The sequence below is a fragment of the Tigriopus californicus genome, chromosome 1 (assembly GCF_007210705.1).
Source record: "Tigriopus californicus strain San Diego chromosome 1, Tcal_SD_v2.1, whole genome shotgun sequence".
NCBI classification, from domain to species: Eukaryota; Metazoa; Arthropoda; class Copepoda; order Harpacticoida; family Harpacticidae; genus Tigriopus; species Tigriopus californicus.
The window spans coordinates 2859102-2880998 of record NC_081440.1 but is presented as its reverse complement, the minus strand read 5'-3'; the positions used below and the strand labels follow the sequence as shown (position 1 = coordinate 2880998).

Here is a 21897-nt window from a genome sequence, read left to right as displayed (position 1 = left end):
TACCCAGCTTCAATATGGGAGTTCATACTTGAACATGTTTGTGTGCTTGAGTCTTTAACCAAAAAAATCAGTTAAAGGTGATATCTTCCCGTTGCATTCTGGTCTAGTATCTGAAATGGCAACGTTGCTTCCCAACCAATGAAGACCCTCTAAAATCCGACCTTGTCAAAGGAAGGTGAGTATTTGATGCGTGCCAAATGGTAAGAGGCTCACCAACCCATATATGATCTTTCTTATTCTAAGATTGGACATGTTCAAAGGTAAGCAATTCAAATTTCAAGAGCACAACTGCTTTGAAATGGGGCGAGCTTATTTTGAGGTTGCTGTTCTTGCTCTGCTTTGTGAGAACAGTATTCTCCTCAGCTGATTTTTCTCATCCATGTGGACTTTGAAGTAGGAGTCCCACTAGTAATCCTAGAAGAAGTAGTGAACGCCTCATTTTCCAAGCGCCATTCGCCACAATCAGAAAAGGTCAGGCTGGCTTGAAAAGTGCTGCACATTTTTAACTGCACCTTCACTCCTGAGGAGTGGGTTACCTACTTTGGCGGGCAAGAACGAAAAGTGCGACCTTTGAGCTGTCCTCGAGACTTTGGCCAAGTGTCGATTTGTAAGCTTACCGAAGCTTGTCAAGCTTTTGCTGTAAGTCTTGGCTTTCTACTTATTCTTAGAGGTTGGACAAGGGAGCCCGGCGTTCGAGTATGCCTGGCAAAGTCCGTAGCGGTGGGTGTGGGTGGCACTTGTGTAGGCAATTTCACCGCACACCCTGAGTTCGGTATTTTCTTCCATGTGGATGGCCAATCGCCAAACGCCCGTATGAGAAAACAGCTGATCATCCGAGCAGTTTGAGAGCAGTTGGAAAAGTCAGGAGCAGAAAATAGCCATAACTCTTTGAGTCCTGGCAAGGAGGACATCCTGTATTGGACACAACTTCAGTGAATTACTGAAATCATTCGAATCCCAACAAGCCACATTGAGATGGCACAAAGTCTCACCTCTCCCACACGGTTTCAAGTCGTTCCTGGTCCTGGTCATAATGGTGCTCGGGTCGGGTGGGTGGGTGTCATACAAACGAGCAACGAGGCTGATTGTGGTGGTGCCATTGGCTTACAAGTCGCTGTTCTCTCCCTCTCTCTCTGTCGCTGTACGCACAATTCGAGGTGACTCCAGAGTCTTCTTTTGCGAGCAAACTAGTTTTATGTGGAAAACGCCTCTTTTTCACAATGGAGAATTAAGTGAATCGGATGCGGTCATATGGTGATTGCCAAGACAGCATGAGCCAAAACTATGGACTTGTACCCCCCCACACAAGCACACTCAAAGGGATGGAGGTAATTGTTTTCTCTCGTTCTATCCATTAACTTTGTGGCCCAATCCTCGATCAATCCCTTCCTCTTTTCCCAACGCCATGATTGAACTCATAATACCCCACCTGACAGACCATCCCTCATTCAAAATAAGGTATAGAATTGCCTGCAAATTTAGAAGGATAATTCTATTTGGTAGAATGTAAAAGAGAGATCTTGCCGAAACCGATATTAATGCCATATATGCAATCCAATCAGGCCAATCAAGTTTCCTCACATTTGCTCGCCTCACAAAGCCTGGTTATTGACTTTGGCACAACAAACCATCACCTTCTGTTAACAGCCTGCAGATCAACTCCTTTTTTACTGGTTAGAATCAAGAGGTAAGTAGAAATGATGTGAAGTTCCAGGAGATTGGCTCTTGCTGTTGGAAGAGCTCCCCAACTGTAGAATAAGCAAGCCCAGGCACTATCACAGCTTGCTGTCAAAACAGCAGCGGAAAACATCATGGCGCCATCTAGGCATTTTTACGGTAACTTCTGGCACTCTTGTGGGACAAAAGCGGGTCCGCAAGATGGCGTCGATCCCACTCGTTTTCACGTGGCAAAACTCGTATGCGGTGTTAGGCCTGTTGCTTCGAAGCTCTCTCTTTCTCGTTCGCTCCTCCGTGGCCTGGCACCACCAGTCCCCATGGCCCCCTGTGGTGTCCTCTGCTAGTTGAAAGCCTGCAAATCTGACAAAAGACGTGTCTAGGCCTGTTTGCCGACTTTTTCCTATCCAGCTAGCATTTGCTGGGGAGTGTGAGAGTGTGTGCCTGTTTTAGTACATGTGTGACTTGAGGGGAGTGTTGGCCAGGCAGGGGACGGGCGTCGAAGGGGGGTTTCAATCATTCAGAGATGACGTCTACACTCAACCTCCTCGTCCCTTCTGCCATTGCACGGCCTATCTGAGTGTTGGGGAGTACTGTCTCTGTGATAGTGATGGTGTTCATGGGTTGGCTCAGCACAAAAAGTGATGACGGCCCGTACAAACACACTCACTCACTTATATTTATGTAGTTTGGCAAGCCATCGAGCTATTATTGCAGCAATGCAGCAAAGTTGTACAGCTCCTAGCTGAACGACGTTGAATCCTGGCCCGAAAGGTAGTTCGGGGGGAGTAGGCCAGCAGCAGGATCGTCATATGAGTATTCAGTTTGCTCGACTAGCACTCAATGGCATAGTGAGGCTAGGCCTTCTTCAAGTGATCATACGGGGGAAAAGCTGAACTCGTCTTTACAAATGACGGTATGGAGACTTGGGGGATTCCTTGAGCCATCCTCCTCCTTGTCCTTTAAGGTTCGTCAACCTTGATGGCGAAGCTAAGGACCCATCGTCGTGATACTCATCCAAAGGCCGTGTCAACTTGAAATCAGGTAAAGAAGCTAAACCTGTCTGTCCCCTTTGTATCCGAACTATGGACATGGGCCACTCCTCTTGTCAAACATGTTACCAAAGCAATATCAAACATGAAAAAGTTCGTTCCATTGGGACAGTCTGTCCACAAGTTGGAAACTTGCAGAGGTCAAGCAATATGTACTTTACGAGTAGAGACGCTCATTCGAGTAAAGCAACTGCAATCCCGGATTGTCCTTGCACCCTGATCCATAGGATTGCATCCTCTAAATGAAATTTCACGTGGCACTTAGCCAATGGAACCCTTGACACAACCCATGGGATTACCGAGAGGCTTTTCTCGGATTCAGATCGAACCCTTATAATCCCTTGTTGCATAATGGGGCTTCTTCATCTCTCATGTAACGTTACGTTAACCTGCTTAGTCCATATTCGTATCTGCTGCTACTACTTATGTCTATGCCACGAAAGCCTTCAATTTAGGATCACTATAATAGTGTGTGGTGTCTTTGTCTCATCGTGGTTGAAAAGGGTCTTTGAAGAACCCTCAACAGGATAATAAATTACAATGGGATGGCAAATGAACTCTGTTGGCCCTAGTGATCGGATTTCAAGTATGTACTACATCTATTCACGTGGTGTGATGGCGAGGTGTGTACCTTTTGTTCTCTTGTCACGGTTCTCATATTCGAGAAGGGGTCTGCCTGATTAGTAGGAAGCATATCCGACTTCATCTCATGAGAGGGATTTTCATTTAAATAGATGGACCCTATTCAGGCCAAGTATCCAAAAATAAATCGGCAACTTTCGGGAAACAAATTGAAATTTCACACCAATTCACGATACTCTCTCAACTGCCGTGCTTTGCCAGCGGTTGACAAGCAGTTCCAAATTTCTTTAGTTAGTACACAGAAGCCGACGCCAATAAACCTCAGGCTTAGCAAAATATGCACTAAATTTTCCCATTGTTCAGCCATTTTTCCAGCCAATCAGTGGGTGTTTACAACCGCTCATAATGGCTCACGTCTGACGTATTTGGACTTCTTCAAGAAGTCGTTTAGTTCCCAGTTAAAATTGTTGGTACATTCTCGTTCGAAGTTTGAGAAGCTATCTCTTGGAACTGGTAGTAGTAGTAGTAGTAGTAGTAGTAGTAGTAGTAGTAGTAGTACTGTAGAAGCATTTTTAAATTCAAGTTGTTGGAGGACGTGACAAGCTAACGATGGTTGGACAAGACCCCTTCCACGTACAACAAACACGTTTGAGCATCGTTCGTTTGAGGTGGAAAATAGAAGCTGCGTCCTTGAGTGTGATGATGTAGCAGGTCTTAATTCTATGCCATTGGATTTACATGAAGATTGAAGATACGGGCACCTCGGACGAGCCAATCTTGACATGTTTTCGAGCTCTTGAATTTCATAAGCAACAACACCATCACCTTCATCCACGTGCCTCTCCTCCGTCTCTTTTGACTGACTGGGTTTTCTCGTTTGAAGTTAAATCTAGACCCAATGACTGGGGAAAAATTCCATTTCAAGGGGGTAGATGAAAAGTGATCCACTACTCAAAATTCTTGCCCACAGTGTGTGACCATCACCAAGTTCCAAATTTCCCAACAAATCCAACTAGCAGAAACTAGCAGGGTAATAATTACCCATCAAGTACGTTAAAGACGTACCATATTACCCTACTGAAGTGCCTTGCTTGCCAGAGAATCATCAATCTATACTAACCATTCATTCTCCATTCAACAGCTTCGGGTTGTCCGGAAAGCCTTGAGGCCATCATTTCGGTCCGAAGTTCAGTATGGCCGTCACCGTTGTCGTTTCGTCGGCATGGCCATCACTATTTGCACCTCATCCCATGGGAATTCGTCCTGCAGGTCCCAGAGCGACCGAGACGAACACCACCGGAATCTGCAGCGGCAAGCCCAGAAACAACTGAGAAAAGCCGGCTCTCTTGCAAGTCCGGCCACCCGGAACGAGGTAGTTTGTCAAAAACGATCTTGGAACTTCCTGCCGCCGCTTCCGAGATCATTGGCGCTAATTCTGGAAATGACCCCAACCTCTCTTGTAAGCAAGGAGAATTCTTGTGGTATGTCGTAATTTCGAGCACCGAACATGATCTGAGCGGCAGCAGCTGGTTCTCTCTTTCTTGATTTCGGGGCAAATCTGGGCGAACAACAAACGTTAGCCCCGGCAAATTCAAATTGGTTAGGTGCATTCCCCGTATCACATCATTCGTTCAGGACGCTCTTGAATTCTTCAAACTGATGCATCTTCTCTAGAGGCTCCATAGCTTGGCTAGCTTTTGACCCCTTTCTATGAATGTGTGCGTAAGTGAAATTTCTGGTTCCTTCCACGACTTGTCAACGGTGATGTTTGCACAAGGTAATGGAATCGCCTATGCCACCCTTTTTGTTTTGAGTTCTTGATAACGAAATGTCCCGGCCTCACACACGTCAGACAGTGTGTGTGTGTGTGTGTCTGTGTGAGAGAGAATGTTCTTTGAAATGAATGCAACTTCCCACCCAAAGAGTATTTACTCAGATGATTCTGCTCTCTTGAACCTGACGCTGAAGTTGATCATCATCGCCACGTCTCGACTTCCATGATCAAAACCCATTTTCTAAAGTGAAGACCCACACAGAAATGGTCGTAACGCTCGGATGATATCATCTGACACAGCAACCATCAAGAAACTATGAACATGTGTGATCTGTCTGTAAGTGGGTATACCGTCAAATGGCTCGACCCCACCAAGTGCCAACCAAAGCGAAAAAACAACAACCTTACTTCAAATTTTAGTGAATGCTAACGAAACTCCCCCCTTGGGCTTATTAGTTGCTCCTCTTCTCATGGACAATTGCTCCACGTTTTGTCAGTTGTCTTTGACAGATTGGCCCCCCATTCTTCAGGATGTTCTGTCAAGATTGCAGCACATCTGTTTCTGGCCAGGTCGTTTGTTCTTCACGTGGAGGAGTCTCGTGCCTAGTGAGATAAACATCTCCGAGTTCTTCGAGGCTTCGAGATGGCTAAATACTTTTGAATATTCCCATTTTATGTCTTCTTTCCGCCCCTACATTCCCTCGAATTTCTCGCTTTAGAAAGACATCTTGCCGATTGTCGGTGGCTCTTAGCTAGGGTGCGTAAGTCTTGAACCGTGCCCACCAAACCGTGAATCCTGGAAGGATTCCTTACACATCTTTCTGTTTGTCATGACGTGTCAGCTTGATCTCATGACTCCCAAAGTTGTGGTGGATTTACTGCCTCGGGGTATATGTTTGTTTCTCATGTCCCAAGCTATTTTCAGGGCTGTTTTTGTCGGCAAGTCTTCTGGTCTCTGCATGACATTGTAGGCCAAAACTCGAGACCCCCTGCTCTGGTCCACTCCAGTAGATCCCTCATGTCTCCCTCCTCAATAGGCGTGTTAGTAACTAAGGAGACGATGATGCTGATGATGATCGCCACCAAAGGTTTGGCTTCGAGCAGACTTCCGAAGCATCATAAACAGTGTCTCTTCTACAAATAAGCAACATGGATACGGCGATTCACCGCCGATTGACTTATTGCCCCAAGGAATAGAGAAAAGAAGGGGAATCTTTACCATTAAAATCCAGGCTAAACCCCGGAGTCACTCGCCGAGCATGGAAACCGAAGACCCTCACCTCGTGTCAAGATTGAAACCGGCTTTCATAGTGATGTTATGATAAGTTTTCAATTCTGAGATCATTGTGAAAGCTGATTTTATGACACTCGTCATCAAAGAAGACTCTAGTGGATTGTTTGGAATTACTTATACTATCGTGTTTATTCTGTGATTGTAGAATAGAACTTTGAAAACAAATCTGGTCATGTCATTGAATATTAACCCACGGATTTCCAGGCACAGCGGGATGAGGCTGCTCAAGATGGCCTGACGATGAAGTGCTTGTAGATCGTTGAGGGTTGAATTGATGCTGGTAAGACGAGGGAGACGTTGAAGAAGCAGCTGCGTATGAGCCATGCGGCATTGCATGGGAGTGATGGTAGTACATGCCGAAGTACTGAGGATAAGTGGCCCCAGCTGAGGATCGACCGGCAACAACCGAACCGCCGCCCATGAACGTAGGGGTTTCCTCAGGGTTACCGTATTCATTCAAGTTTGAACAGTTAGCATTGGCAGTAACAGGAATGGATGGACTACTGTGAGGAGAGGGCGTACCATGAGATCCAGGGCTAGCCGAATGAAACACTGACCCGCGGTTCGGAACATGGTTGTGACCCGACCAGTATCCCTCGGTTGAAATGGAAGACCCATGAGATCCGTTGAAATCGCCGAATTGATGGGTAACCCCATTGGCAGATGCTGCCAAAGCAGAACCCATGCATCCAATGCCAGAGACAGTTCCCCCATTCAAAAAAGATGAGTGGGCATGTCTGTCCCGCGTTCTATCAAAGGGTGGTGATGTGGCGTGTAGTGGCGTGGTAGGTGGGGTCAGGGTGTTCTCTTCCCGATCAGAAACTCCAGGGCTCGATTGTGGGGTTCTCGTGGTGGAAACACTAGCCGACGATGGGGCTGCGGCTGAAGAACCCGAAGATGTGGAGGAAACAGATCCCGCTTTTACCACACCCCCTTGCTTCTGCCGCCGTCTCCGTGGTTGATATTTGTATTCAGGATGTTCTCGCTTATGACGGACGCGCAACCTCTCGGCCTCCCGCTGAAATGGCATTTTTTCTTCTTCTTTCAGAATCCTAGAGAAAAAAAATTGAGTTTTGACTATTATTGCTTGCATGGTGAAAGAACAAGTGTGGGATCAACATAAGATCCCAAGGACAACTCAGCAGTGTTTAGTGAAGCCAGTCATGACCTTCCCGGATTTATAACTTCCTAAATTTACGATCCTGTCTGCAAATTATGACCTTCTCCGTACCTCATAGGAAGAGCCACATTTTCCCGACATATTTCACACACCAAGGGACATAATTCTGTTCATTCATGACTCAAACTCGTGATCTAAAACAAGATTAGCAATTTATGGTCTAGCCCCAAGCTAGTCCGCAATATTATTGTTTTTTAAATTGTGATAAGGGTCGTGTGAATGGTATGCTTCATTTGTTCCTTCAAATCTGATAAGAGCTTCTTGCTCTATAGTTAAGGATATGCTAAAGGGGGTTGTTAGCTAGAACTGAGCTTAAGTACACAAGTCAGATCTCATAGCCTCCTCAGCAGACAACAAAGGCTCAGTTCTTGGAATTTTGAACTCTCTCACTATCTCCATCTTCCGTCTTCCTTTCCTCTTTTGGCCAATGATTGGATGGGAGACGGAGGTTCGTCATTGGAACCGCCCATAGCTCTTGAGCTTTCTTTTTCCCATCCATAAGAATTGATGTACTACGACTGACTACCTACCTACACGAAAGTCCAGAGCAGTCTTTCGACTTTGTTCCCAGAGGTGAAATCTCTTGAAAACAAGGGGAACAAAGGTGGGATTGTTCTCAAATGGATCTGTTTTCGGGTTGGAAAGCCTAATTGAGTGATATCTGGCATCTATTGTTTCTGCACCTGAGATCGTACCTTCAACTGTAAGCGGCGTTCGGGACCTAAGCGGATTCTTTTCTGCTCCACATTTAGAAAGTGGATTTAGGAAGATCATGAATGAGAAGAGCAATAACCCAGACAGAAAAAAATATATTCTAGGTTTTGGGGATTCTTGGACGTCGCAAAAGTGCTGTGAAATCCCAAATAAATCTATTACTATTGGGTGCTACAGTAACTCATCGAATCTCTTTTGGAAATTATGTATTGGTTAGGAATATGAATTCAACCATATTTGTGACCTCGCCAAAATTGTATCGCTCTTGACCTCAATAGCATCAAAACGATCTAAGAGCAATGAAAGAACAAACAATGCTTGTAGCATTCATGGTTTGATCAAATTTTTTTACAATGCGATGCCAGCCTAATTCATCAATTCATGCTAAACATTGATGAAGCACTATTTTTTTAATACACACTTTTTGTCAAGAGCCTCAATATTTTTCGTTACCCCTTGCCAATATCCGATTTCTCCGGCGCATTTAATCAAAAAAGCAAAGCCAAGCGTTAAGAATTAAACAAGTTTAAACATTTGAACATTTTTTAAAGGTTTTTCATCGTTTGCTATGTTTAAAATATCTGCCATAATATGCATGCCTTTGATTAACGACCGATGAAAACGACCCAATGCATTGGTTGTCCAGTTGTTAGCTATTATCTAGTCTTAAAATCCTTTGAAGCGTTTAGCCTTTATATTTTCACCTTTAACTATAATTATTTTGGAAGTGGTAACTACGATTTCCCTCGAAACTAAAGGAAACTACATATGGTTTATATTGCAAACAACACAACAGTAAAATGTGCTCCGTTTAAAGAGTTTGTTTTAAACATAGACAAAGGCTAATGCGAGTATTTTGGAGGAAGTACATGATTACACATATCTTTTAATTTCCACCACAACTACAGTCTCAAAGAAGGTATAGGATAAGATAATCTATGTACATTAAACGTCTAATTCTAGGGACACGAAAACCATTTGGCAACAGCTTTGTGCCTAGGAATCAACTCATTGCTTCAACTTTTACAATTGATGATCATGCAGTCTTTATTGGATATCAGATGCTTTGAAGGAACTTGACCAACTGAAAAGAATTGATTTTGATAAAGGCTTACTCATTCGTAGTGCTAATTAAATTCAAAATCCCAAAAGTTATACAACAGACTTTGAGACAGACTCTTAAGTACCCAATTGAGACGGAGACCTATGACACTGTAAAGGACAGTTGCAGAGCGATTTCTAGTTGAGGTCCAATGGTTCATGTTTTTTGCGGACTTTCATACCACTACTGGGAACAAAATTCCTAGCAGTTCAAGACGAAAAACTTATTCATTTTAATTAACTTTTATTTCCATATATTATTTGATCGACCAACGAATCAGAGTTGGCAGATCTGGCTAACTTGTTCATCAGGAATTTTAATCAAAAACATGTCCAAGTCTGACTTAAATACTACTACTGGAGCGACGCCTACATTTTCCCTCCGAATATTTGAAGGCAGCAAATTGAACAATAAAAGAGCCCGAGAAAGAAGAGAGTAGTTGGACTTCATTGTTCGAACTAGCCTGGATTCTCGAGGGCTTGAAGGTGCTCTCAAAACGCACGTTAAGCCTCTACGATCACTAGAATTGACCCTAAATCCTGGGTTGGGACAAAGCTCATGAATGCTTTTGAAGACGTACGGTATCAGATACCTTTCGTACCTTCTCTGAGTACTGTACAATCCCAACTTTTTTAGTCTCTCCTATCTCCTAATACGAGAGCTCTCTCAATCCTGTGATTTTCCTAGTGAAACATCTTTAGACTTGCTCGACCTTTTCCAAACCTCCTGAACTCATTAGAGCCCAAATGGGTTAAGTATATTCAAAATGTGGCTGGATAATCGACTTGCACAGAGTTAGCATCGTGATGCTGTCTCTGGACTTAAACGTGCGATATATCCAACCACATGTTTGAAAAGCTTTGCCCACCTTCAACTGGATATGCTCATCGAACTTTCCATTGTTTCGGAGGACAACACTTAAATCCTTCATAGACGAAACTAACTTGCTCGATGTTTTTACCTCGATTATCTACGGACCGAGTGTTTAACCCATAGGTCATTGAGCAGAATTTCATTCCATTCAGTGCCATGTTATTCGCGGCAACCCAAGAGTAGATTTCATCGAGGACCTCTACCAAACTACCTGAGTTCTGACCATTCCTACCACATATATTCAGTAATGTAATGCCATAACAACCAAAAGCGTTGCTTTCAAATTGGCAAAAGAATCCAAAACAATATACAGTGGAAACAAAGAATTGTTAAAGGTAATAAATTAACTAAAAATATCATGTCTCTCCGATCCAACTTGGAAATGACCGTCAATAGACATAGCCTCAATAGTTTGGGACCAAAATGGAAAACATCACGTCTGCATGACAATTCAAATTGTGGTTTTTGTCCGTAGGATCTTTAACTTTTAGAGTCATTTGGTTGTTGGTGATTGGTGGCAGTTGAGCTTAGACCACTTGTCTCGGTTAGAAATATAACCCTTGTGTTTCACACATTAACAATCCTCGTCCATTGATTGCTTCTTGTCCAATATCATGGGATGGAAAGTTAACAAATAAAATTTGAATGAAGCGTGAGCTTTTTAATTTGAAGTTGAACTTTTGCTTTTACCATAACATTTCTGCAAACTACAATGGCAGTTTTACGGATTCAAAAAGCTCCAACAAGGCCAAGATTAGAAGTTTGAACTAGCACATGATTTTCTTTAAATACACACAATGACTGATTTCGAACCTAACCCTTCGATAAAGCCCTCTATTTAGTTAGAAAATGAAAGACAACAATTTTATTTTGGCTGGCTTACAGCATGTAACCAAATGGTTTCATTTGAGTTATATGTTCTCCTTTCTGCACAGAAAACGTGACGAAGGCTTATCAATCAGCTTTAATAGACTAACTGAGCTATAGCGTTTATAAGTACGTGGAGTCATAACTTCATACAAGGACATAATTTGCCATAAAAAAAAAGGATTCTCATGATGATTAGGTAGTTCCTCAAGCCTGGCTTTTATGTCCATTCAATCACTGAGATCAATCTTGTTCAGGACTTGGCCACGCAAAAGTCAATTGGGTCACATTTTTCAAAAACGTTTTCACTCGATCAGTCCCAGTTACCCAGCATCATAAATAAAGCCGTTCAAAGTATCGTTATCCAATTGCTTTCGGAGATTCTGTTTTACAATAGGGGAACCTAAAAGTGTTTTCCAATGGAAAGCCTATTCATTTCGAACTAATAAGCCCTTTGATCAACCAGCCTTAGTAACAAGGGTACCGTACCTCCTGCCTTCATGCCTAATTAGGTTTTGACAGAGACATCGAGAAAAACCCACGTTGACATTTTTCTTGATCACAAAACCATCAGGAGCAACTTTGATTCATTTACAAACATGCAGTCGAAATATAAGAAAAATGAAATATTACTATCTTTATCTTGAACAAATTCAAAATAGATCTTATTGTTCTCAAGTGTCACATAAAATACTATATACAACAAAAATTGTTGTACATTTATTTAAATCAGATTAAAAAGTCTAAGATGTACTTTGATTTTCCCCTCGGAATTTGTTAAGGATTTTGTAAACACATTTTCTAGTAAAAATAACAAATTAACATTGAAAATATTTGCTTTGCTCTGTTTTTCATGTTCTTCTTTCTGTATCTTTTTCTTAGTCCCTTCTTTTCTTATAACTTCAAACCGATATGATTTCCTACAAGCCTTTCAATTTGATTTTGTAATTCTTCCAACTCACGTTATCGTGTTGCAGCTTGGCCTCTGTAACATTATTGACTATCTATGTCATGTCTTCGTTAATTTGCCCAGGTCCTGGTGAAAACAAGCTTTTGCTTACCCAGAACCTGAGGAATTACATGCTCATGAAATTTTTGATGTATCAAGATGCTAAATCAAAGATGAAATGCCGACATTATTTAATCATGATCAAAGTGTTCCTGAAATAAATCTATCTACTATCTACAATAACCACATATCACCATCTGCTTTTTGGACCAGACATGAAGCTTGATGATTACCTTGTAATCGGGGATGGGAAATCATTGAAAGCCAGTATCGACCACCTGACAGAAACCGGTGGCAGAAAGATACAGCCATGGCTGCCTGCAGCCCATCATTTCACTTTGTTAGTTCTTTTGAGTTTCGGTTTTCTGACTCAATTTGTGGTTTTCAAGACCTTCGCCTTTCCTACAATTTCACAATAAAACCACGAACCTCTCGAAATATAGCCTGTGAGTGGATTTCCAGCGCAATCGATCTGCTCCGGGTCAGAGTTACTCTTTTTATTCTAAATCTTAAAAGTTGGAAAGTTAGCTAATTACTAGATCTCGAAAAATAAATTTCAAACTTGGAAAAAAACTTTTGAACTCTTTTTGTCCTTTTTGGTCAAGAAACAATTTTGTGTCAAAATTTCAATTTTCCAATCTTTTTTAGCCGTTTTCCTCATTTGTGTCTCTTTTTTTACATGCTTTTTTACTTGTTTTATCATTTGGGTATTTATGTGCTTCCTTCTGTCTCAACATGATGCTCTTTCTTTATTGGTGATCTTTTTATCTACTTTCAATATTCATTATTCAATCCATGAGGGTCTGCTCTATAAAGTCTGTAAATATGAGCTTAAACGGGTCTTCCTTTCAAAAAGAAGTGCGCCGTCATGGTCGTGGAAATGGTCAAAAAAAGGTCCAACTTTGACAAGGCCTAGCTCGGCAATTAGAGGTCCTTGGTGAATGAGAGCAACATCTCCTGAGAGGAAATTCTGTTGCATATTTCATTGATAACAGGCTGTTTTTTGTACCCAAATAGTTATCGAGCAAAAAGCACATGTTTCACATCAACTCAGTTGTCCATCATTTGCTCAAACGCACTGTATTGTTAATAGATTATGCAGCTGACCCGGAGGAAGCCATTGGTTCAAATTTTATAGTCATTTGTACATAACTTTGACTACCTCACCTTTATCAGGAGCTAATTTTCAATAAATTTAATGATTCAAACGATGGGAAATTATATCTTTTGAGTCCCTTTTGCATTTTCTCCTGCATTTTACCGTGCATTGTTTGACAATTTTAATTGCATTTTCTTAGTGTCCCTTCTTATTACTGCAATGATGTTTTGACATGAACGGCAGCAAAATAACAGCACTCAACCCATGATAGACCTTTGATTTTTCTTGCCTTGATTTTTGTTTGAATGTTTTTCACGGATTTTATTAACCGCTACGAGGAATTTTATCCCCGGTACTATTAAAATGAAAGATTATGATTCGTGTAATTGCTCCCCTTAAAATTTCAACGGTATTGGGTCTACTAACGAATTTGAGTTGGCAGACCGAGCTAGTCCTTGAATTTTGGTCAAAAACTTGTCCAAATCTGTCTTGAAAGATAACAACAACAATTACGTAGGGGTCCGAGAGGGAAGATATTGTTTCCAAAGTGTTCAAAACTACTTTAAAAGTCTGGGTCACTATTTAAAAAATCCGTACTCAAAGTCTACAGTGTTTCCAAGAAGTTCTCTTTGATAAAAGAAAATAACCAAGGAAACAAGCCGCCTCACTTTCAAAGATCACTTGAAGACCTTCTATGTCTGGTCTATTTATGCTTGTATCATGCTCATTGATCAATGTGTCAATCGTGGCTAGATTACTCCGATCTTCCACCTTCATGTGTCTCTGTCTCTGTACATACGTACGTACATCGAGAGACAAGCTCGAGAGCATCCCTAAAGAGGGATTGAAGTCTATTGAAATATTTTGACATGAGAGAAAACAAACCCGGAGACATCTCGGCAAGACTCAAAGCCCTGGAGCAAAAACTCACAGAGACGACGACATCGACATCGACCTGGCAGCAAAAACAGAACAGATCACACACGAACATCCACCTCACACGGGCTTCTATCTACTACATACGTACTCGACACTCACACACTCACTCACACTCACTTTTCCATCTGGGAATCCTGCACTCGCCCAAGATCTCATTCAGACAGGCTAATGTTCCACTTGCCGCCAATCTCATCGAGACCAATCTGGGCCGTGTTTAGAGGAAATTCTACACTAACGATCGAGCACGATCGGCTTGAACCAAGAGAGCCAGAGAGATCTTAGGTACGAATTACAAATGGTCTGGGTGGGGAAGCCAGTCCAGTTCGTAAACAAGTCAGGGGGTAAATAAACAAATTTTTCGAGGTGTGAAGTCAGTGTCCAGTTACTCAGTCAACCCTTCTGAAACCCTTTGGTGAGTGGCTTATTAGGCATGATTTGGAGGTATCTTGGCATCTCGGGGCATTGCTGAATAGAGAGTGGTGTATGAACCTTTCAGATATTGGATTCTTCCGCCAATGATCAACTTGAAAGGGCTATGAAGTGGATCAAGTCAAGTTATTCTCACGGCTAATCAAAGCTATTTCCTCTACTCAATTATCAATCACATTTCCCTATCTTGAGCGAGTTCCTGAAGAAGTCATTTCATTCTACTATTGGGAAGAAACAGTGGCCGTAACCACTATAATTAACTTATCAGCTGCTTCCAAAATATCCTAACGGTATATCATTGCGTAAAATACACCTTTTCAAGAGTCAGACCGTTGAAGTAATAAGAGCGGAACATCATTTCGTTTTCATAAACTTGACAATAAGCACGATCAAGGATCATTGACAATCGAACATTTTGCTCCCCAAAAGCATGACGACTCTATGTCATTACAATAAGTCCTCATCATCCTGCACATAAAGATGAGTGTGTGTTTAAAAAAAAAGACCTAAGACTGTTTCGGTTTCTCATGACACCAGTAAGTCAAGGTCCTCTCCCAAATTCTTGTCTCGACGAGTCCAGTGCCTTGAATGCTTTTCTATCCCCCCAATTGAAACCTACCTCCACAATTTCCCGAGGGTTTTGCTGAGTTCCGCGTTGTGTAAACTGGGATATTGGTCCCCCAATCGGCGACGTGCCGCCTGAGCCCAAACCATAAATGCATTCATGGGTCGCTTCACATGGGTCTTGCGTTTATCCATTCTAGAAAGAAAATCACTAGTACAGTCTTGGGATCAAACCCACCTCCCGGTCCCAGACTCGCCCCTGTCTATGGTCGTTTACTTTTGCGCCAATGGTGCCAAGGTCCAATCGTAGCCCTTCAGCAACTTATCCACAGCCTCGTCCAACCGAGCCTGAGTCTGGGAATCGAACTCCACCGGCTCAAAGTCCTCCATGAATGTATGCTGCATCTTGGTCCCGGGAACTCTCAAATCTCAAAAGCTCATCACACTGTGCTCTTCACCACTAGCACTGGTTCAATTCCAATCGAGTTCCAAGGAGCAATCACCACACTCTTCAATCACGGATTTATGACTGGGATTAGACAGCGTCGAGATCTTCCGAGACTGACGTGTCTTGACTCCGCCCTCGATTCGTCGACTCTTGGCGTGTTTCGAGCGGTCCTCGACCAATGAACGACGAGGCGAACGGGAGAGACATTGTCAGGGAGGAGGAGGAGGAGGAGAACTACTACGTGCTACAAGGCAGGGCGAGGAGGAGGAGGAGGAGGAGGAGGGGGAGTATTTTCGAGGCATTCTCGCTCGGGCATCTTTGGGTGGAAAACGTCAATGAAGTATATAAACGAAGGTTCACTCTGGGTCCGTGGTCCAAGTCTTTCTGTCTCTCTTTTGCTTTCACGAGAGTTGTCAAGGATTGACGAGCTAGTAGTGTATGTACGTATTCTGTGGAGTGAGTAGGGATATCTTGAAGATCTCTGCGAGCGCTAACTAGGAAATGGGTAACTGCAAATGTGCCCAGTGAGCTATGACACGACAGCAGTTGGAGTATGGAGGGTTATTCCTGGAATTAGCGGCAATATGCAATGGATAGGAGATCCAGGATACGTACGTACGTCGATTTATGAATGGATGAACTTTTTCTTTTCAAGTGTGGTTGGAGGAGAGTGTGTCCGTTTTGAAGGCGTAGGGAACAGATCGAGAGAAGCCTTCCCTTTGTTCTGCTTCATTTGACTGATAATGGACTTGAAGAGCAATGGATCAAATCCGACAGATGGACCTCAAGTTCCACCTCTCGAAAGTGAAAGACCGAGATGGAGAGATGTAATGATGAGGAGATGGCCCTCGATCCCGCGCTCATTCATGCTCCATGCATGACCATTTGCATCGAAAATGCGAGCGAAAGAAAAGAATCCATTTCCCATCATTAGGAGGTCAGTCAGTCAGTCAGTCTACTTTATTATTGAGGTCCTTCATATTTGCATCAAGCTAATGGAGTTCAATTTTGGGGGCAATCAAGTGACAAGTTCTAGTTGAGTGACTGGCTGGGCTTTGTAGCTTTATGGTTATTTGTTTGATACAAAGTACATAAAATTAATTTCCCGATGAGTTTAACGATACACCCTCCATAGAGATCTACTAACACCACCGATCGGATCATAATTCTTCGAATAGGCCTATTCATAAATTCATGGGCAAAGAGATCAATCTTGTGTTAATCATCAAAGCGTTCATGTTTTTTTCCCTTGGAATCAAAAAAGGCGAAAACGTTGTTTGTGGAATTCGGTTTCGAGATTCTCGTAAATTCATTAACTTTTTTGAAATCCTTTGTCCCGAGGTTCTTTTTTGGGAAGTAAAAGGAAAATTTCATGCATTTAATTGCCCTCAGTACAAATTTATTATCGATGAATTAAATTAAAGCATGAACCAACCAAAATATAACAAATCTATGCCAGGCTTAGGGCTTTCAAACGATCAAAAGTATTTTACAAAAAATTTGTTTCAGGTTCTCTCCACTATGGATCCTGAAAATTTCATGGACAAAAAGTGAGTCGAGTGATATGTTTGGAAAAAAAACAGTTTATGTAACGCAAGTAGTATAAATCAACGAAATGTACCCTTGGATTACAATTGAAACACTTTTTGTAAAGAAAAGTGACAATAACGTAAAAACACCCCCAAGGTAGAGTTTCTCTCTCGTTTATACAATAATTTACCGATGAAAAAGCTATTAGACTGTGTTATTGGTGTTTTCAAAAGGTCAATTTTTACTGATATTATGTACTGTCTCCTTTTAACCTTCCCTTTGATTTCACGTCAGTAAGCAAACTATCGTCACACTCTCCGCAAACCCCCAGGAAATATAAGAGGGTGTGACCAGGAAGAGCTTTCAGTGACAAGTCTATTCTTATTTACTTTTTAACTGGTAATTCGGTTCATGATTGATTAAGGTATTCATTTAGCTTTAGCAAAAAAATTGAGGAACCTGATCACATGCAAATTTATTTAAAAAGATTGGACTCCAAACTTGACACTGCCTTTGCAATCAAAACAACAGAAACCAATCGTTAGGGAAGTGGGACAAAGTTTCAATCATCATCAAAATCGTTCTTGATAGAGAAATCAATGGAAAAAGGAAGTACAAGGCTGATTCGTCGCTTCATTTCCTATTGAGTGTCAAGATACCGTCATTTGTCAGGTATGGAGTATGAATCACGGATGTCAAGTTTAGATGATCATGTTGTACCCAAGCTCTAATGCAATGTACAATGTACACAGGATCCACCGAACGAGTTGCCCGGTCCATTCCGAGTCAAGTCTTCTCGTTGGCGTGATTATTTGTATTGGAAGGAATGTCTTCTAGCTCGTTGTAAATGAATTCAAGAACGAAATTGCTCTCACATGTCTCGTTGCTCCCAAGTGAGTTTCCCCGTGTAAAATGACTTACTCCGAAAATGTATTGTACGCGTATACCTGTCTATCTCAGCGTTTTGAGTGCTGGAAGAAGTCAAGTCAGGTAATGTACTGAAGGTACTTGAATGGGTGAGAGGAGAGGCAATGATGGGCGCTAATGATCGTCTTTCAGCTATTTCAACTATTTACTTAACAAAGTGATGACTTGAGAAGCAAGGGGCCATTTTTTATCCTCCCGAGTCGCAGGTTTTTCGCTCGTTCATTCTCTCTCACGATATTAACGATCCACAAAGGAGCAGGGTTTTTGCCGCCTCTGGCCAGTCATTTCATCATGGTCACCCTGTAGCATGTACCTAGATCGCCGCAATTAGGCCGATCTGATTGTGAATCACAAATTATTTAGCATGACTGGCAGGACGTGGGTTCCCTAATTTGATCAGGAGATGCCATCATAATATCAATGTCGTATTGTTTGAGCTCTTTGAAGGTTCGTCCCGACAACGCCGCATGAATGTCGAACGCATCACGACTTTTGCTCGCCCCAAATCACCCTGATGAACTCGACAGTCAGGCATCAATGGTCAAAGAACTTCAGAGGGTCTGACCGGATCCCGACAAGCCACAAATTTGCGACACTCCCCCGCCCACTCAACCCTCCCCTCTTGGCTTCCTGTCATTGCTCACGAGTGACGATCAGATGTCTTGTACAGAATTGGATCGGCTCAGATGATGTCCTTTACGACTTAAAACGTAAAAAAGGAGAGCAATGATGTCACTTGATAGTAGAGTTGATAAAAAACATGCGAAAAGTACAAAGACAAAAAAGAATGAATAAAAAATGCAAAATAGACAAACGAAATGTACAAAATGTAATGTTTACTGCCTTTTTTATGCTTCATTTTTTCAGACCAAGATATTGAAATGAGTAAAACACATAAAAGGAAAATCAAGCTGAAATTGAAGAGCTTCAATCCAATGTGATTCACTTTATTCTCATGATCTTATTTGCTGCTGCCAATGCTGCTGCTAAAGAAGAAAACACAGATTGGCCCAAAATCGACTTTATTTGGTTAAAAAATACATAAATTCGCATACCAACCGTATTCACAAGAGCCTTAAGATTTGGCTCATTTGCCCGGGATGGGCCCTCAAAAGCCAATTATGTTGATCATCACTTCAGGAAGACTTTTTGGATGCCATGATGACGTCACCATATTTTCATTGCTATTTAGTCAATGATATATGAAATTAGCAATAATTTCTAAATATGTTTTTATTTTCAGTACTCCTCAGTGGTCACATTTTGGTATTGCTGCTTTATCGATAATTACGCAAACTTAAAAAACTTACGTTCCTAAAAACAATGTAAATTGAAATTTTCAAGGATCTAATTAATGAAAATTGAAAACACACTTGTTTAGTTCTTACTTAATTTTCTGATTAAGAAATAGGCCAAAATGTATTTGTGCATTTCTCTTCAAACTTGATATGGCTTTTTAACCACCGTGCATGGTTCATGTGCGGACGGAACCCGGGTGCGGTCTGACGAGTAATCAGCCTTTGAAAGTGCATATTGTGCAAAGTTGATGAAATCCGTACCTTAAGACCCCTTTGGTACTAGAAGTTTAAGGTGCTTCCTTGTTTGGTCTATTCTATTGAAATGAGACATTTCTATCGCAAATCTTAACATTTTCGTTCCCTGGAAAAAGTGGCCTTTTCACCTCTAGACTCTAGACTCTCCTTGGCCGAAAAGTTTGAATCAAGGTTTTTTTTTGAAGTCCTACAATAGCTTTGTAGAAAACAAGTCAGTTCAACCACCTTCATAATCAACTATTTAAAATACTGGTAGGGTTTAGTTTGCTAATGTGGTCTAATCACACCTTGGTTTTTTCCACTTGAGGTCCAACACCGATTTTCGCCCTAAAGTGCCAACAGTGATCGATCCGCCTTGGCCGTACAGCAGACCTTGTTTTTTTCCACTTGAGGTCCAACACCGATTTTCGCCCTAAAGTGCCAACAGTGATCGAGAATTGCACCATTAGCTTGCCATCTGATGACACAGACAGATTGATCTCATCAGTAACTCCTGCTGAAGGACAGGGTGAAGAATACCCTCCAGCTACATATGATCATGTCAATGGGCTCAGATTTCGCCCCAAAACCGTGTGGTCAGTTCTACAATGCCCTAATTAGTTCATCACGTGCGATATTGGGCTGGATTATCCCTCCCCCAAACACTCATCACACAGTTGTGAACTAGGGAGAACATCTCACAGCTGCTCACCACTTATTCCACTAACTACAAAACTTTTGACTGACTTTTGGCTCATTTGACGAATACAGTCTTGGGAACATGCCATTCATAATCATAGGAACAGGGAACACCGTAGAGACACTCACACATCATGTTTGTACTTCAGATAAGCGAGCTTGTGGCCAAAGATGAATCGTACTTATAACAGTGGATTTTTGAGGAAGTGCTCGAGGACAGGGTTCGCGGCGATTCTTTTTGAAATAAATGAGAAAACGGTTGGTCCAATTAAAGGGCGGCCGGTCAAAAACGGACCACTGACCACCCAAGGTGACTTCTAAAGGGTGACAATTGCTGCCTAGTTTTCATTGAACGAGATTAGCAAGTCAGGCCAGGGGAATCTTCTACAATGATGGCCACATGATCTTGTCGAGGTTTTCGTAGTTTGGCGGCAAGGACCACGAACTCTTTAAGCTCCGGGTCATAGGTTAGAAGCTCGTCGCGGGCGTTCACGCCATCAGAACCTCCGACCAAAATAAAACTCTGGTCATGATTGACAGAGGCACCTGAGAAAATTGGGGTGGGCAAAGAGGGGCCTTGTCGCCAGGACTTGGTCTTCAAATCGAATATCTCGGATGTGGCCAGGGGCTTGGTTTGAAAGGTTCCTCCTGCCACCACAATTTCAGTTACACTTCCTGATTCTGAGTCGGTCACTGAGCCGCAAAAGGCCCAGGATCGAACTTGTTTGAGTGGCGGTTGGGCGGTCCATTCGTCAGTGGAGAAATCGTAAATGTAGACGGTTTTTACAGGTAAACTACCATCGTTTCCTCCAACGACGAAGATCTGGTGGCTTTAAAATACAACAGAAACATATTTTGATGATAACTCAAAAAAAGTTGATCATAAATCTGGTATGGGCTTAGACAGGGACTTCTAGAAATATGGGCTGCGAACGAGCTTCCCGCTAAATCGGCATGCTCTTGGTCATAACAACTCTGGGCCACTTTTCGCACCAAAGTAAAAAAGTACGTCTCTTCAATTAAAGGTAGGTCATTTTTATTTCATTTACTTGTAAAGTGGATTGTTTCAAAGTTATGTTGTCAAAAGCTTATGTAGCTGACCAAGAGCAGGCCGAAAATTCGAATTTATGTATTCTTAACTACATGACTTTGAAAATGCCTCCTGAGTTCCTTCAGCATAGGTTTGAGCTCAAATTTGGCCAAGTTCGTCTGCTCAACAAGATCTTGTGGTCGTATAAAATGCTTATTTGGAATAAGACGAACGGTTTAGGAGATTCGAAATTTTGGCTGCCGTTCCCAGTCCACATCTTTAGAGGTCCATTGCTTAGAGNATATGGCTTTTTAACCACCGTGCATGGTTCATGTGCGGACGGAACCCGGGTGCGGTCTGACGAGTAATCAGCCTTTGAAAGTGCATATTGTGCAAAGTTGATGAAATCCGTACCTTAAGACCCCTTTGGTACTAGAAGTTTAAGGTGCTTCCTTGTTTGGTCTATTCTATTGAAATGAGACATTTCTATCGCAAATCTTAACATTTTCGTTCCCTGGAAAAAGTGGCCTTTTCACCTCTAGACTCTAGACTCTCCTTGGCCGAAAAGTTTAAATCAAG

General features: G+C 42.1%; 2 protein-coding genes and 1 long non-coding RNA gene across 4 annotated transcripts in view; 1 reads left to right on the top strand and 2 right to left on the bottom strand.

The window, feature by feature from the left end:
- Nucleotides 1-6319, top strand: part of LOC131884620 (uncharacterized) — a 6624-nt gene extending 305 nt beyond the window's left edge. Inside the window, exons 2-3 of the long non-coding RNA XR_009373740.1 lie at nt 78-175; nt 4450-6319. This is a non-coding gene — a long non-coding RNA (uncharacterized LOC131884620). The remainder of the gene's footprint in view (nt 1-77; nt 176-4449) is intronic.
- Nucleotides 6320-6484: 165 nt separating this feature from the next.
- LOC131884606 (transcription factor Sox-9-A-like) lies at nt 6485-17112 on the bottom strand. 2 transcript variants are annotated; one of them, XM_059232443.1, is made up of 3 exons: nt 15430-17112; nt 15208-15363; nt 6485-7428 (listed from the first exon to the last, which is right to left on the bottom strand). In XM_059232443.1, exons 1-3 carry the CDS (start codon nt 15555-15557, stop codon nt 6552-6554), a joined length of 1161 nt encoding a protein of 386 aa, XP_059088426.1. In that variant the 5' UTR covers nt 15558-17112; the 3' UTR covers nt 6485-6551. The 2 variants fall into 2 exon arrangements, with proteins under 2 accessions (XP_059088426.1, XP_059088433.1); XM_059232450.1 differs by having other exon boundaries at nt 15208-15348; nt 15430-17110.
- Nucleotides 17113-20408: 3296 nt separating this feature from the next.
- The window catches only part of LOC131878753 (kelch domain-containing protein 8B-like), a 4752-nt gene continuing 3263 nt past the window's right edge, over nt 20409-21897 (bottom strand). The window contains exon 3 of the mRNA XM_059224868.1: nt 20409-21118. Within this exon, the coding sequence (XP_059080851.1) occupies nt 20647-21118 (472 nt within the window). The 3' untranslated portion in view covers nt 20409-20646. The remainder of the gene's footprint in view (nt 21119-21897) is intronic.